The 14709-nt window shown below is 50.5% G+C and overlaps 1 protein-coding gene across 2 annotated transcripts; it reads left to right on the top strand.

Annotated features, from left to right (window-relative positions):
* The first annotated feature begins 1892 nt into the window (after window positions 1-1892).
* CATIP (ciliogenesis associated TTC17 interacting protein) lies at window positions 1893-8049 on the top strand. 2 transcript variants are annotated; one of them, XM_046644685.1, is made up of 10 exons: window positions 1893-1918; window positions 2071-2163; window positions 2515-2715; window positions 2950-3005; window positions 3643-3729; window positions 3920-4087; window positions 5356-5480; window positions 6296-6372; window positions 6673-6761; window positions 6976-8049. In XM_046644685.1, exons 1-10 carry the CDS (start codon window positions 1894-1896, stop codon window positions 7210-7212), a joined length of 1158 nt encoding a protein of 385 aa, XP_046500641.1. In that variant the 5' UTR covers window position 1893; the 3' UTR covers window positions 7213-8049. The 2 variants fall into 2 exon arrangements, with proteins under 2 accessions (XP_046500641.1, XP_046500642.1); XM_046644686.1 differs by having other exon boundaries at window positions 1915-1918; window positions 2520-2715.
* Window positions 8050-14709: the final 6660 nt, after the last annotated feature.

Here is a 14709-nt window from a genome sequence, read left to right as displayed (position 1 = left end):
TGCACCCCAATGTTTATTGCAGCCCTGTTTACAATAGCCAAGACGTGGAAGCAACCTAAGTGCCCAGCAACAGACGAATGGATAAAGAAGATGTGGTACATATATACAATGGAATACTACTCAGCTGCAAAACAGAACAAAATCATTCCATTTGCAATAACATGGATGGACCTTGAGGGAATTATGTTAAGTGAAATAAGCCAGCGAGAGAAGGATAATCTGTGTATGACTCCACTCACATGAGGAATTTAAAATTATGGACTAAGAACAGTTTAGTGGATACCAGGGGAAAGGTGGGGTGGGGGGTGGGCACAAAGGGTGAAGGGGTGCACCTACAACACGACTGACAAACATTAATGTACAACTGAAATTTCACAAGATTGTAACCTATCATTAACTCAATAAAAAAAAAAAAAGAATTCAATTCTCTAAAAATATTTTTTTAAAGATTTTATTTTTTTCCTTTTTCTCCCCAAAGCCCCCTGGTACATAGTTGTATATTCTTCATTGTGGGTCCTTCTAGTTGTGGCATGTGGGACACTGCCTCAGCGTGGTTTGATGAGCAGTGCCATGTCCTCGCCCAGGATTCGAACCAATGAAACACTGGGCCGCCTGCAGCGGAGCGCGCGAACTTAATCACTCGACCACGGGACCATCCCCTAAAAATATTTTTTTAAATAAAGCAATTTATTGATATATCAACCTCTCAAGTACTTTTATTGCAATCTAAAAAGTAATCATAAATATAGCAAATTTTAAGGTTTTTAAAAAAATTGTTTGGTTCTACTTAAAATTCCATCAAGAACTTAACTTCAAAGTACAGTCTAAATCAACTATTCAACTGCCCAACTTAAATTGGAATCTCAAGGCTTATCTTTTAAGCACTCTGCTACGCCAAATTATTTTAAACATTTCAAGAACTTGAAATATCAAATATGCACAATGTAACACAAAAAAATATTAATACTATTAGTTAGATAATCTTAAGCAGTTTTACACATAATTCTAAATCTCCCGAAAGTTGATAGAAAAGTACCCAATAAGACTTTTTTTTTAAAGATTTTATTTTATTTTTTTCCTTTTTCTCCCCATAGCCCCCCAGTACATAGTTGTATATTCTTAGTTGTGGGTCCTTCTAGTTGTGACATGTGGGACGCTGCCTCAGCGTGGTTCTATGACCGGTGCCATGTCCATGCCCAGGATTCGAACTGATGAAACTCTGGGCCACCTGCAGCGGAGCTTGCGAACTTAACCACTGGGCCACGGGGCCAGCCCCCCCTAAGAAGACATTTGAAGATGATCTTTACAAGTGATATGGCGGGGGGGGTGGGAGGGACACCTCCTTAGGTGACTGAGGTTTCATGTCAAGATTTTTCTCTTTTGTGACCTGGACTATCAGTCTGAGTCCCTTTTTATAGCCACGATGACAAAGACTCCAACACTTCCAAGTGGGGATCAGACAGCCCACAGCCTGGGGTTTGAGTCATAGCATAATTTAATTTTCAAAATTAAATGTGAAGCCCTTTAGAACAGTAGCCTAGGGTCAGTTTGGTTTCAGGTTTGTCGTGATTGTCATTGTTGTTACCATCACTATTCCGTGTTAGGACCACAATGTGTAGCTATTCACATGGCATCTGCTTGGCTGCAATGCATGTGAGGGCCACAACTTCTCAGGTCAGTCTAATGACCCACGTCATCCGCCTGCCTCAAGAATGTCAAATGCTCCCTCTGCTGGACAACACCTCAGGCTTGGGCTGAGCCCTAGAACCCACAGTTCCTACCATTTCCTGCAAGGTCCGGGTGTTTTGTGAGTTGATGGCCCTTTAAGAGGCCCTAGCTAGCTCCCAGTTGCCATGGAGACAACTGGATACAGACCGGGTAGCAGCCGGCAGCATGTCCCGGAAAGTACAACCTACAGGTGGGAAGAGGGCTGCAGGGACGGGCAAGGGGAGGGGCGTCTTCTCCCTCACCGTCCACCCTGGGGTGGCCTTGGAGGGGTCTGCTCTTGGGACCCCTGCCCCACCCTCTCCTCCCCAGGGTCTGCCATCTCAGCCTCTCCTCCCTCCATAGCCCCCAGAGCCCAGGAGCACCAGCTCTCAGCCCAGGAGAGTCGGCCACCCCCAGAGGCCAATGCTGAAGCCCTGCGCTTCCTCAGATCCCTCCGTGAGCCTGGGCAGTGGGTGGAGGGTTGGGCCCAAGTGTGCAGAGGAGAGGAGAGAGAAGGCCCAGACCCGGCCCTGTTGCTCAGCCTTGAGTCTCCTGGGACTCAGAAAGGGCATGAGGCCGATTTGTTGATATTCTTCAAGGGAAGACCCCAGGGATGGGGTGGAGGGTGGGGGTTCACCTGCTGGCTGCTGTCGAGGCCAATGGAGGGGAAGCAGGGGCTGCCTGGGAGATGGGGGCTGAGGAGGGGGTGGGTGGAGCCCAGGGGTGGGGAGCACTGGTGGCCAGGGGGTCAGAGTTGAGGCCTAGGAGCGGGGGCTTCATCCATCCCCACCGGATGCTCGCCCCCAGGGCAGGAGGAGCTGCAGATGCTGTTCTTCTCCGAGACTCTGGTCATGGTCTCAGACTCAGGGGAGCCTCAGGGAGAGCTGACCATTGAGGTGCAGAGAGGAAGATACAAGGACGACTTTGGCCTCATGTCGCACTGCGTCCTGGTGCACGCCTTTAGCCGCGGCCTCATGGACAAGATGCTCTGCGGAAACTCCCTCCTGGGTAGAGTTCCTGCTGCCTGATGCTCTTCAGCCCCCATGCCCCCACCCCCATTCCCAGGACCTTTACTCAGGACCCACCCTTTGACTTGACCTTGGCACCGGAATAAGGCAAAGAGCGGGTGTGAGAGAGGAGGGGAGGTTAATCACAGCCACAGACTCAAGACAAGAGTGCCACTTAGTTCTCCTGGGCCACCCTCCCTGCCTGCAGTCTCCAGCCCCACTCCCTCCACTCCAGGCCATCTCTCATGGAACCTGGAGCTCATGGAACAACACAGTCAGGAGTTCATCAAGGTACCTTCTGGGGCCCCCAACCTTGACCCTAATCCAGGGTGAGAGAATAGAGACTCTGGGAGGAAGGCAGGGGGGTGGGCTCAGTGGCTTGTCTCTCCAGTTACTATGTAGTCCCCACCACACACAACTTGGAAACCAATCCAGTCAGGGCACTGGAGGGCAGCAGCAGGGCGCTTCTGATGACCTTCTCCTGACACACAAACCCTGTGTCCAGCCCACTCTGGTCCTCCTCAGCCAGCATCTGCACTGGCCTTTCCCAGAGCCTGGCCTTTCCCAAGGACCTGTCACCACCACAGCTCCAAATTCTCCCGCTCTGTGCCCCTCACGCCCAGCCCCAGCCACCTCATTAACTTCTGGAACGGGACCCGTTTACACACTGGAAACCACTCGTGCCTAAGAACCTTCCCACAGACACCATTCCCATCGTTTAAAACATGTATTCTGAAGTGCGTGTGCTCCTTAACTTCCTATCGCACCATCATATGATGTCTATTCTTGAGCTTTACGACACGTGGAAGGTTTTCCATCCAAATCTCCCCATCCTCACGAAGGAGAATGGACTAGGTGACCTCTGGGGGGTCCTGTTCGTATGGGATCCGGTGAGTTTCTGCTCTCCACTCCATGCTCTGGCCCTTAGTTCCACATCCTCCCCATGGAACGGAAGACGAGTTTGCTGAAGCAGGATGATCAACTGGTCATGACCAGAAGCATCAAGGAGGGCCAGGTACGGGCGAGAGCCGGGTGGGAGCCGTCCTCCACATCCTCCCCGAAACCAGGAGCAGGGGCCAGATTGTGGTGAGGCCGGGAGCCTGGAGCGGGGACTCAGCAAGGACTGTATGCCCCACCCTTGGCTTGGCCCCCCCCCCCGCCCCCTTCCCGGTTCAGCATTCCTGACCCAGATTTGTCCTGAACAGGAAGTGAAGACCGAAGTGGCTTTTTTCCCCTGGCACTCAATCACAGGCTTCATCTCCGAGGCTGCCAACCTGGTGTTGCTGAGGGTGATGGCCTGGCGGCAGACGGTGCCCAGCAACGCCCGCTTCCTGGCCTTGGACACAGAGGGCAAACTCTGCTATTCTACTTACGTGAGGGGTCACCTGGGCAGGGGACTTGGCCTGGGGGCTAACTAGAAGGGGCAAGGAGGACACTGAGGTGGGAGCGGTGGAGTGGAAGAGGGGGCGAGGGGGTGAGACTTCCAAGAGCAAGGGAAAGCAAGAGCACGTTTGTCACAGAGATCAAGCATGGGGCAGGTGAAGTGAGTGAGAGGCACAGAAGGTGTGAGCAGTTGAGGGAAGCAACGCTTTTTACACAAAAGTCAGTGCAGGAAAAATAAACACAGCAGAGGGCTGTTTTTAAAGACATATTTTTTAACATCTGGAAATGGAACATCTCCAACTGCGCTTAAACATTCTTTTATTATGTCTCAACCCTGAAGGGTGTTCCTTTTTTTCTTTAACTTTAGCTAAAATTTCATAATCAACATACCTAGGACTTGCCACAATATATGATTTTGTGTGTGTGTGTGAGGAAGATCGTTCCTGAGTTAACATCTGTGCCAATTCAATCTTCCTCTTTTTGCTTGAGGAAGATTGGCCCTGAGTTAACATCTGTGCCCATCTTCCTCTATTTCATGTGGGACACTGCCACAGCATGGCTTCACAAGCGGTGCTGGGTCCGCACCTGGGACCCAAACCCGCAAACCCCCGGCTGCTGAAGCAGAGTGCACAAACTTGACCACTACACCACGGGGCCAGCCCTGCAATGTGTGGTTTTAGCACCATGCCTCTGAACACACCCTCTGGGGCTGATTTGACCAACTTTGTAAATGACACTCTAGTCTTTTCTATCACACACATGACACACAGCAAAGTGTTTGACACAAACAGGCACATGCCACTTCCCCCCCTTTTCTCTGAAACGTGTTTTATGTAGCCATAACAGGGGTTTCAGTGTTCATCACAACAGGGGACCCTACCTGCGGCAGCACGGGCCTGGGGCAGCCACCGTCTCAGTCTAGTCTCACTCCACAGAGCCTCCTGCCCCTGCCCCACCCCCATCCACCCCCTAAGTGGTTGGTCCTCAACCCTGTCACAGAATCTGCCACCCAGAAGCACTTGGTCATTGAGATGGCAGAGCAGGGTGCAGCTGGTTCTCTGTGAAGGGACCCTCAACTTAACTTGGGGGTGCAAATCAGATCTCGGGGCACCTGAGGCTCCAGAAGGCCAAGGGTTGCTTATCACTGGTAAACAACTAATGAGGCTGCAAGAGGGAGCAAAGGGCCCGGGTGAGATTGGCGGGGAGCCCCTGGCAGGCACCCACCTCACCTCCCTCCCTCCATTTCGGCTGCTGCCAGCAAGCCCTGGGCTCCCAGGCGATCCAGGTGGGCCACCGGCAGGTGGAAGTGTTCACCGTGGAGCAGACTGTGCACTCGGAGGAGGGCATCCCCATGTCCTGCCAGTTCTACCTGCTCCCTGATGGGTGAGCTACCCACCCCAGGCCGGAGGCACTGTTGAGCCAAGCAGGGGTGCAGTGATGGAGGGCGCGGGCGCAAAGGGGATGCCGTTTCTGGGGATTCCAGGAAGAGCAGCTGTTGAGGCCTGAGTGCCCCTCGCTTTACCCACATCACTCACCCCTTCTGCATTTATTTGCACATCCTCCTGGCCCTCACGGCACCTCGAAACCGCCCTAAACAGCCCTGAACGGTTGAGGACGTCCACTCGGACTCCACAGGGCCGATGGCATAGCTAAAGCAGCTGCCACAGGTGTCGGGTGTAATATTGAAAAATGGCAAGATTTGAACAACTCGATAAAATCAATGTGCTGGGAGAAGCATCCTGGCACACTGCCAAGCGGTCACCAGCAAAGCGTAGGCACCAAATGGTGAGAAAATTCGGGAGGGGGAGAAGAATTTGTTTTTTGAAATTTCCAGAGGTATTGACATAATCATTTCCCTGGGAAAAAAGTAATCAGAGCATTCTTGGCTTTCCTTACTGTTGTAACTTAGCGTGTTGTTTCTATTTTGAGTGTTGCATAGCGGGAGGTTCCTGGTTTTTTGGTGCTTATGCTTCTAAAGTTCCCAGTCCAGCCCTGGCACACCAGCAAGCATCTCCAGCATACAAACAGTACCCAGTGTGAAAAGGAGGGGCCGTTCTCTGGGGATCTAGAAATGAACAGGACCCTGCCACACAGACAAGTCAGGAGGGAGTAAAGGGAGGCCCCTAAGACATCCCTCAGGGGAGTGGGCTGGTCCAGGAAGATGCCCCTCTCACACCTTCTTCTGTGTTGCTCCCCAGGCACGTAGCCAAGAGAGTCCAGGTGGGCTCCCCCGGCTGCTGCATGATCACCAAGATGCCCATCTTGAGGGAGGAGGGTGAGTGAAGCCTCTGGCTGGCGGCAGAGTGAAGGGGAGCGGGGAAGCCTAGGGCCTTCCAGGGCGCAGGGGCTGGATTAAGTGTGGGATGAGCCGGAAATCAGACGGAGAACCTTTGCCCTCTAGCCCCTGACCCCAAGGCAAGTTTGTGGGAAACCCCTTCCAGCAACTCTGCCCACGTGAGCAGAACCTTGGGGTTTCAGCCGAGCCTGCAGCTTGGCTGTTCTTGGGCATCCCTCTGTAGCCTAGGAAGGCTCTGGGGTCCGTGTCAGCAGCCTTCCTCCCTCCCCACCCACCCAGATGAGATTGAGCCTCGCCCAACATTTGAGAAGAAGCCCCTGGTTTGGGAGGAGGACGTGGAGCTCTACTCGAGGTTCATGGAGCGGAAGGTGAGGGGGGCGGCAGCCAGCCTGGGGGCCCCATTCCCCGGCCAGGAACCCTCTTTCCTGAGCTCTCCTGTGCCTGGTTGAAAGGTACGCCCCTGGGGGCTGGGAGGCCCCAGCATCCCTAAGCCCTCCTTGGAGAGAAGAAGGGGGGCCTCCTGGGGCGGGGCGGGGTCCGGGTCGGGCTCAGGCTCGGTCCTCGGTCCTCGGTCCCCGGCAGGAGGAGCTCCGTCTCAGCCACAACAGCTACCTGCGGCAGCACCCGGAGGCCCACGCGCTCATCTCCGATTTCCTGCTGTTCCTGCTGCTGCGCCAGCCCGCCGACGTGGTCACCTTCGCGGCCGACTTCTTCGGCCCCTTCGCCGTGCGCCGCCGGCCGACCCCCTCCCTGCGCTCCTCCAACCGGCCCAGCCCCTTCCGCTCGCTGGACCCGGAGTGCAGTCCCAGCGAGGGCTAGCGGGGCGCGCCGCCGGCAGGAAGCGGGGCCTCCGGCGGGCCAGGCGGGACGCCCCCGGGGACGCGCTTTCCGGGCTGCGGTTTGGATGGGAGTAAGCGGGGCCCTCCCGCGGCGCTGCCCTGCGAGCCGGAATCTTCCCTGGCCCACGTCTTGTCTTGCACTAAAAATAGGAACCGTTAACAGTGTCTATCGAGCTAATTGCAGCCTTTCTTCCTAGATGCTATTATTACCAATATTCCTATTTTACAGAAAAGAAAATAGAGGCACAGAAAGGTAAAGTAGCTTTTAAGAGTTAGCAGGTGGGACGCAGGCTTCATACCTGGACGTTGGTTTCCAAACCCGGTCACTAGGTTAGCGGGGGTGCAGGGGCGGAGCTTCTTGGCGCTCGGAATCACCCTGGATACCACGAAGCGTAATTCCCCGCTCTCGGCTCCCAAAGAAAAAGAGCAGACGAAGTGGGGCGACTGGGGCGGGGTCTGGATCACCACCGGTCTTGCTCATCACCTCCGAAACCTGCCAAAACACCCGCCCCCACCTCTCACTCTCCACCTCCTTCCTCCCGGTTCCCGCTGATACACAGGAACCCCCCAACTGCAGGCGGGGTCCCCAGTTCCCGGCTCCGGGAGAAAAGAGGACGGGCAAGTGATCATCCCCTCCTTTAGCCTCCTTGCTTTACGTCTGTCTGGCCAGCGGCTTGTTTCTGCCCAATGATGGCCACCGCTCAGTGGCAAATATTAGGCGAGCTCCCCCAAGGCAGCTGGTGATGGGGTGCTGGCTCCATCCCTCCATCTATTCGCTCATCCGACCTGCTGCTGCAAGATGGGAACTCGGAGATGCCCTGCTCTCTAGTGGACGATAGGAGTCGGTATCTACAGGGCTGGGGGGTGGGGTGGGGGTCTGTGACCCAGGAATCAGGAAGTTTTCATAGAGAACTGCCACTTGAGTTAAGCCTTAAAGAATTTTTAATGTCTTTTATTGCCTCCTTATTTCAAAGGAAATGCGCATTCATTAGAGAAAACTTAGAAAGGGCGATAAAAAGAAGGGAAATCACCTTAATCCTTCAACCTAGAGGCAGCCACTCCTAACGTTTCAGCAAATAACCTTTCCACTCTTTTTTCTAAGCATAAATGTGGTTGGTGTTTGGTGAGGTTTACTCTGCCAAGCACTTTCATAGAGAATGTTTCATCCGGTCTTTCCACTCCAAGGGACTGGGTCTTTTTTTTTTTTTAACAAAAATGAAATCATACAGTAGTACATGCTCATTAACTGGCAATTGCATACTTAATTACATTCTTGAAAAGTTTCAAACATTACAGACAAACCTGGGATCTTCCTGGATTACCACCCCAATCTCCTTGCATTTGTAATTTTTTGTGTGTGTTGTAACTGGCTTTGTTTCATTTAACAATATATTTTGAAACTGTTTCCATGTCATTAAGCAGTCTTCCATTTTGGATGGCTCTATCATAATTTAACCAATTTCCCACACATGCATGTTTTTTTTTGCTATTATAAACAATGCTGCATTAAACATCCTTGTAGCTCAGTCTTTACATATATCAATAATTATTTCCTTAAGGATACACTCTGAGAAGTGTAATTATTGAATTGATCTTAAGATTTTGTTTGTTTCAGCATATTGCCAAATTCTGCATATGTAGGGTTTTTATTAAGAGCAAGATAGGGGCTGGCCCTGTGGCTGAGCAGTTAAGTTCGTTCGCTCTACTTCGGCTGCCCAGGGTTTTGCCAGCTCGAATCCTGGGTGCGGACATGGCACCACTCATCAAACCACGCTGAGGCGGCGTCCCACATGCCACAACTAGAAGGACCCACAACTAAAAATACACAACTATGTACCAGGGGGCTTTGGGGAGAAAAAGGAAAAATAAAACCTTTAAGAACAAGATAAAGCATTCCAGGCAGAAAAAATGTCACGAGCAACGAGTTAAAGGAAGAAAGTGAAATGGGTGTTCATGGTCTAGAGCAGCGCCATCCAATGACACTTCCCACAATGACGGAAATGTTCTGTATCCACAATCTCCAATAAGGTAGCCGCTAGTCATACGTGGCCCTTGAGCACTAGGAATGTGGTTAATATGACTGAGGAACTGGAGTTTTGCTTTAATTTAATTTTAGTTAATTTCAACTTAAATAGTGACACGTGGCTGGTGGCTACCATATTGGAGAGCAACAGCTCCAGAGGGCAAGGTCTTTTCATTCAATCAGGCGAGCAGCTCAGCAGATATTAGGCCCCTTCCATGTGCTGGGGTGGTTCTGGGCACGGGGGGATCTGCAGTGACCAGACAAAGTCCGTGTCCTCGTGGAGCTCACAGGAAGTGGGGGGAGATGGACGAGAAACACAAAAGGTAATTTCGTATGAGACATTCTAGCTTTATGGAAGCAAACAAAGCTAAGTCATGGGTAGAAAGTGACTCCAGCTGGAGGGTGGAGGGTGGAGACTTCTGGGGGACCTCTCTGGGGTCTCAGTTGAGTGGGGACCTGAATGACAAGGAGTCCCATCTGTGAAGAGATGCGGGAAAAGCCTTCTAGGCAGAGGGCACAGCGAGTGCAAAGGCTCTGAGCATGGCATGTTGGGGACAGAAGGCCAGCGAGGCTGGAGCGCAATAAGGTGAGAGAGGCTGGCAATGAGAGTGTACAGTCATTGCAAGACAGGCAGGACCAGGCCACGCGGTCGTCCTAGGCCCCGGCCAGTTCTCTTCATCCGTGGAGAACTGAAACTGAGGCTGACCCAGCCCGGTGCACCCAGAACATCCCCAAAGAGATCTTGAGAGCCCCCTCCAGTCCCTGATACCCTGGAGCAGTGGGGCAGAGGGGAGGGCGGTGACATTTGACCCACAGAGATCCTTCCTCTGCTGAGCCCTCCTGCATCAGGCGCCTAGGGAAGAAGTCCACTACTTCCCTGTCTCCTCTGTGACATCTGTTTCAAAACTGGTTTGTTTTTAGATCGTAACTTTTGTCCCCAAAACTTCTGTGACTCCTTCTTCTTGCTCCATAATACTAAGGTATATATTTCTCTCAATAAAGAAAAAACAAATGTTGAGCACTTCTGAAGTGCCGGGCACTGAACGAGGCCCTGAGGATGCGGTGGGAGCGTGGGGGCCTGGCACAAAGTCAGCCTGGAAGGGACGAGACATCCGTCAGTGATCCCATGGATGAGGGCAGAAGTGTGGACCGTGGCAAGTGCCGAGAAGGAAACGTCTACAGTCGATATTGGAGCATCTAGCGCAGACTTGAGCTGGTCTGGCTGCGCAGGGAGGCAGGAGGAAATGAACTGTGATGAGAAGAGCAAGCCCTACACAGCCCCTGTTCTTCTAATCCCTCTACACGTGGCAATTCACGTGATTCTCACAACACCCCTCGCAAATGCCACAGATGAGGGAAAGGTTAAGGCCACGGCCACCCACCTGGTTCGTGGCAGAGCCAGGATTTGGACCCAGGGAGTCTGGCTCGAGTCCATGCATGAGTCCACTCTGTGTGGCTGGAGAGAGAGATCCCAGAACAGAGAAGAGGCACCCTCCCGCTTTAGGTACGTCCAGAGCGGGCTTGACTGTCCACTGTCTTTCCGCTTTCCCAGGCACCCAGAAACTGCCCCAGTCCCTACTGCCTTGTCACTGACAGCAGCGGCACTGCTGTGAGCTGGCTTGGCAGACGGGAGGGCATCGTGCTGAGGGAACACACAGCCCGGCCCTGGGGAGATCAAGGAAGGCTTCCTGGAAGAAATCACATCACAGCTGAGTCATGAAGGACAAGAGGCCCTTTCTCCGGGCAAAGGGTGTGGAGGATGTTAGAGGAGGAAGCAGCATATGCAAAGGCCCAGAGGGAGCATTGAGCGTCTGAGCTACTGAAAGGGGTTCAGGACTAGATGCTGAAGGGTCTGGGAGCCAACCAGAGCGTTGCCCGCCATCTGGGAGACTGAGCGCCCCCAGAAGCGCATCAGGCAGATTCCCAAAGGCCCATGTGTTTCTGCAGGTTTTTCTCCCACAAAAAGCCATAATGAGAGCAGACAAAGAGCAGCACAGATAGATGGAGCCCTACAAGAAGACTCAGTGTGTAACAGAAAGTGCGTTTGGAGTTCCGAAGAACTGGCAGTGACCAACGACATTTTGGAACCCAATTTACAAAGCAACTAATGGCACAGTGCTAGGTGCATATCTTGGGCCAAATAGAAACTCTAGGGTAAATACTTTTATTATCCCCACTTTACAGGCAAGGAAACTGAGGGCCTAGGAAACTTGCTTGGGTCATGGAGCTGGTAAGTAAGATTCAAACCCAGCCATTTGATTCCAGAGGCGCTGGTGGGGTGTTTTTTTTTTAAATCAGTTTTATTGAGGTATAATATTCATTCAATAAGGTGCATCCTTTTCCTCCATTTTTAAAGTTGAGATCACGTTTAGTTGTAAGAAATAATTCAGAGAGATCTTGTGTACATTTTGCTCGCTTTCCTCCAGTGGCAACATTTGCAAATGTATAACACAATATTACTACCAGGACTTTTTTTCACTTTTTTTTGGTGGTAAAATATACATAAAATTTACTCTTTTAACCATTTTTAGGTGTACAAGTCAGTGGCATTGTGTACATTAACACTATTGTGCGACCATCACCACTGTCCATTTCCAGAACGTTTTTATCATCCCAGACGAAGACTCTGTACCCATTACGCACTAACTTCCCTTTTCCCGCTTCCGCCAGCCCCTGGCAACTCTCACCCGACTTTCTGTTTCTATAAATTTGCCTGTTCTCGGTCCCTTACATAAGTGGAAGATGAGTGGAATCATACAATATTTGTCCTCTTGTGTCTGGCTTATTTCACTTAGCATAATCTTTTCAAGGTTCATGCATATGATAGCATATACCAGAATTCCATTCCTCTTTAAAGAAACTATTTAATATTGTGTAAGGAAACAATATTCCATTGTCTGGATACACCTCATTTTGTTTATTCATCTGTTGACGGACATCTGGGTTGTTTCCACATTTGAGCTGTTGTGAAAAGTGTTGCCATGAACACGGGTATACAAGTATCTCTTTCAATGCCTGCTTTCAATACAATCGGGATATTGACATCGACACAATCTGCGATCTCCAGATTTCTCCACTGTTACTCGTATTCATCTGTGTGTGTGTGTGGCTGCGTATTGAATTCTGTACAATTTTATCATACGTGTAGGTTTGCGTCTGCACCACCAAGGTCAAGCTACTGAGCAGTGCCAACACCACGTTACCCTTTCATAATCACACCCACCTCCCCCCACCCCCCACCTCACCCGTCTCTACCTGCTGGCAACCACTAATCTGACCTTTATTCCCAAATTTTGTCGTTGCAAAAATGTCATATAAGTGGAACCATACAGTGTGTAACGTTTTGAGATGGACTTTTTTCACTTGCCGTGATGTCCTGGAGATGCATCCGTGTGTTGTGTGCGTCAATAGTCTGTTCCTTTTATTGCTGAGTGGTAATCCGTGGTTTGTACTGCAGTTAATGTAACCATTTTCCTGTCGAAGGATATCTGGGCTAATTCTAGTTTTTGGCTATTCCAAATAAAGCTGCTTTAAACACTCATATACAGGTTTTTGTGTGAACATAAGTTTTAATTTCTCTGGGCTAAATGCCCAGGAGTCCACTCTATGGTTGGATATCCCATAGTCTAATTAACATCCACCTGTTAAAGGACAATATGGATTGTTCCCGTTTGGGCTATTATGAACAAAGCGGCTATAAAAATTTGTGTAAAGATTTTTGTGTGAACATGAATCATCATTTCTCTGGGAAAAATGCCCAGGAGCGCAGTCACTGGATCATATGGCAAGTGCATCTTTCGTTTTTTAAGAAATTCCCAAACTGTTTCCAGAGGGGCTGTACCATTTTTACACTCCCCCCAGCGTGATCTAGTTTCTCCACATCCTCGCCAACATTTGGTGTTGTGACTATTTTTTATTTTAACCATTCTGACAGGGGTGCACGATGCCTCGTTGTGATTCTAATTTGCATTTCCCCCATGGCTAAGGGCGCTGAACGTCTTTTCCTGTGTTTGGTTGCCATCTGTACACTCTGGTGAAATGTCTGCTCGTGATTTTTGCCATTTCTGATTGCATTGTTTGGTTTTTGACTGTTGAGTTTTAAGAGATTTTTCTACTTCTAGTCACCAGTTATTTGTCAGATTTGTGGTTTGCAAATTTTTTTCTCTGAGTCTTTAGCTTGTCTTTTCATCCTCTTTTTTTGGTGCATGTGTGTGTGTGTGAGGAAGATTGGCCCTGAGCTAACATCTGTGCCAATCTTCCTCTTTTTGCTTGAGGAAGATTGGCCCTGAGCTAACATCTGTGTGTCAGTCTTCCTCTATTTTATGTGGGACGCCATCGCAGTGTGGCTTGACCAGAGGCGTGTAGGTCCGCGCCCAGGATCCAAACCTGTGAACCCCAGGCCACTGAAGTGAACACGTGAACTTAACCACTACGCCACTGGGCCGGCCCTGTCTTTTCATCCTCTTAACAGGGTCCTTCACAGAGCTAAAGTTTTTAATTTTGATGAGGTCTAGTTTATCAATTTTCTACTTTATGGCTCATGCTTTTGGTGTCAAGTCTAACAAATCTTTGTCTAGTCCTACATCCTAAGGATTGTCTCCTACTTTTTTCTAGAAGTTTTATATTTACAATTAAGTCTGTGATCCATTTGGACTGAATTGGGCTTCATGCAATTTCACCCCGTGCATGCAGGGCTCGGTGCTCAGCAAAAGCTCCAGCTCCAGGGGCCCGCCATGCAGATTTCTGGCGTTCCAGGTCATGCGGCTTCTTGCTCTCATACTCTCCCCAGGACCTCTGCTCTTTTTATTTTTTTAATTTTATTGAGGTCGCCTTGGTTTATGGCATCACATACATTTCAGGTGTGCATCATTCTATTTCGACTTCTGTGCAGACTGCATTGTGTTCACCAGCAAGAGTCTGGTTTCCATCTGTCACCATACACATGTGCCCCTGAGTGCTTTCGCCCTCTGGTAACCACCAATCTGTGCTCCTTATCTGTGTGTTTTCGAACCTCTGCCCTTAACCATTACACATCTGCCTCTTCCGTAAGTTAGAGGGCGTGCAGGGTGTTGATCAGTCATTAACCATTTACACTTACTGAGTCCTTACCTATAGGTAAGGCCCCACAAAAGACGCAAAGAGGAGGACGTCTGTCTTAGTCGGGATTCTCCAGAGAAACAGAACCAATAGACAACGCAGATAGAGGGACAGAGTGATAGACAATAAGGAACTGGCTCGCACGAGTGTGGAGGCTGAGAAGTCCCACGCTTTGCAAGCTGGAGACACAGGAGCCCATGGTAGATATAGTTCCAGTGCGGGTCTGAAGGCCTGAGACCCAGGAGAGCCGATGGGGTAAGTTCCAGCCGGAGCCAAGTCTGAAGGCAGGAGAAGGCCAACGTCCCGGTTCAAAGACAGGCAGCGAGGGAGTCGCTTGCTCAGCTTTGGTCCAGTCAG

This window comes from Equus quagga, chromosome 17 (genome assembly GCF_021613505.1).
Source record: "Equus quagga isolate Etosha38 chromosome 17, UCLA_HA_Equagga_1.0, whole genome shotgun sequence".
Classification (NCBI taxonomy): domain Eukaryota; kingdom Metazoa; phylum Chordata; class Mammalia; order Perissodactyla; family Equidae; genus Equus; species Equus quagga.
Note: the sequence above shows the minus strand (reverse complement) of the source record. Positions and strands in the feature narration are given on the sequence as shown.

Excerpts from the sequence above, each read along its gene's own strand:
- CATIP (XM_046644685.1), top strand. The coding sequence starts at position 1,894 with ATGTCCCGGAAAGTACAACCTACAG. Across the intron at positions 6,373-6,672 it reads GCCCATCTTGAGGGAGGAGG|ATGAGATTGAGCCTCGCCCA; the intron begins GTGAGTGAAGCC and ends CCACCCACCCAG. Across the intron at positions 6,762-6,975 it reads CGAGGTTCATGGAGCGGAAG|GAGGAGCTCCGTCTCAGCCA; the intron begins GTGAGGGGGGCG and ends GGTCCCCGGCAG.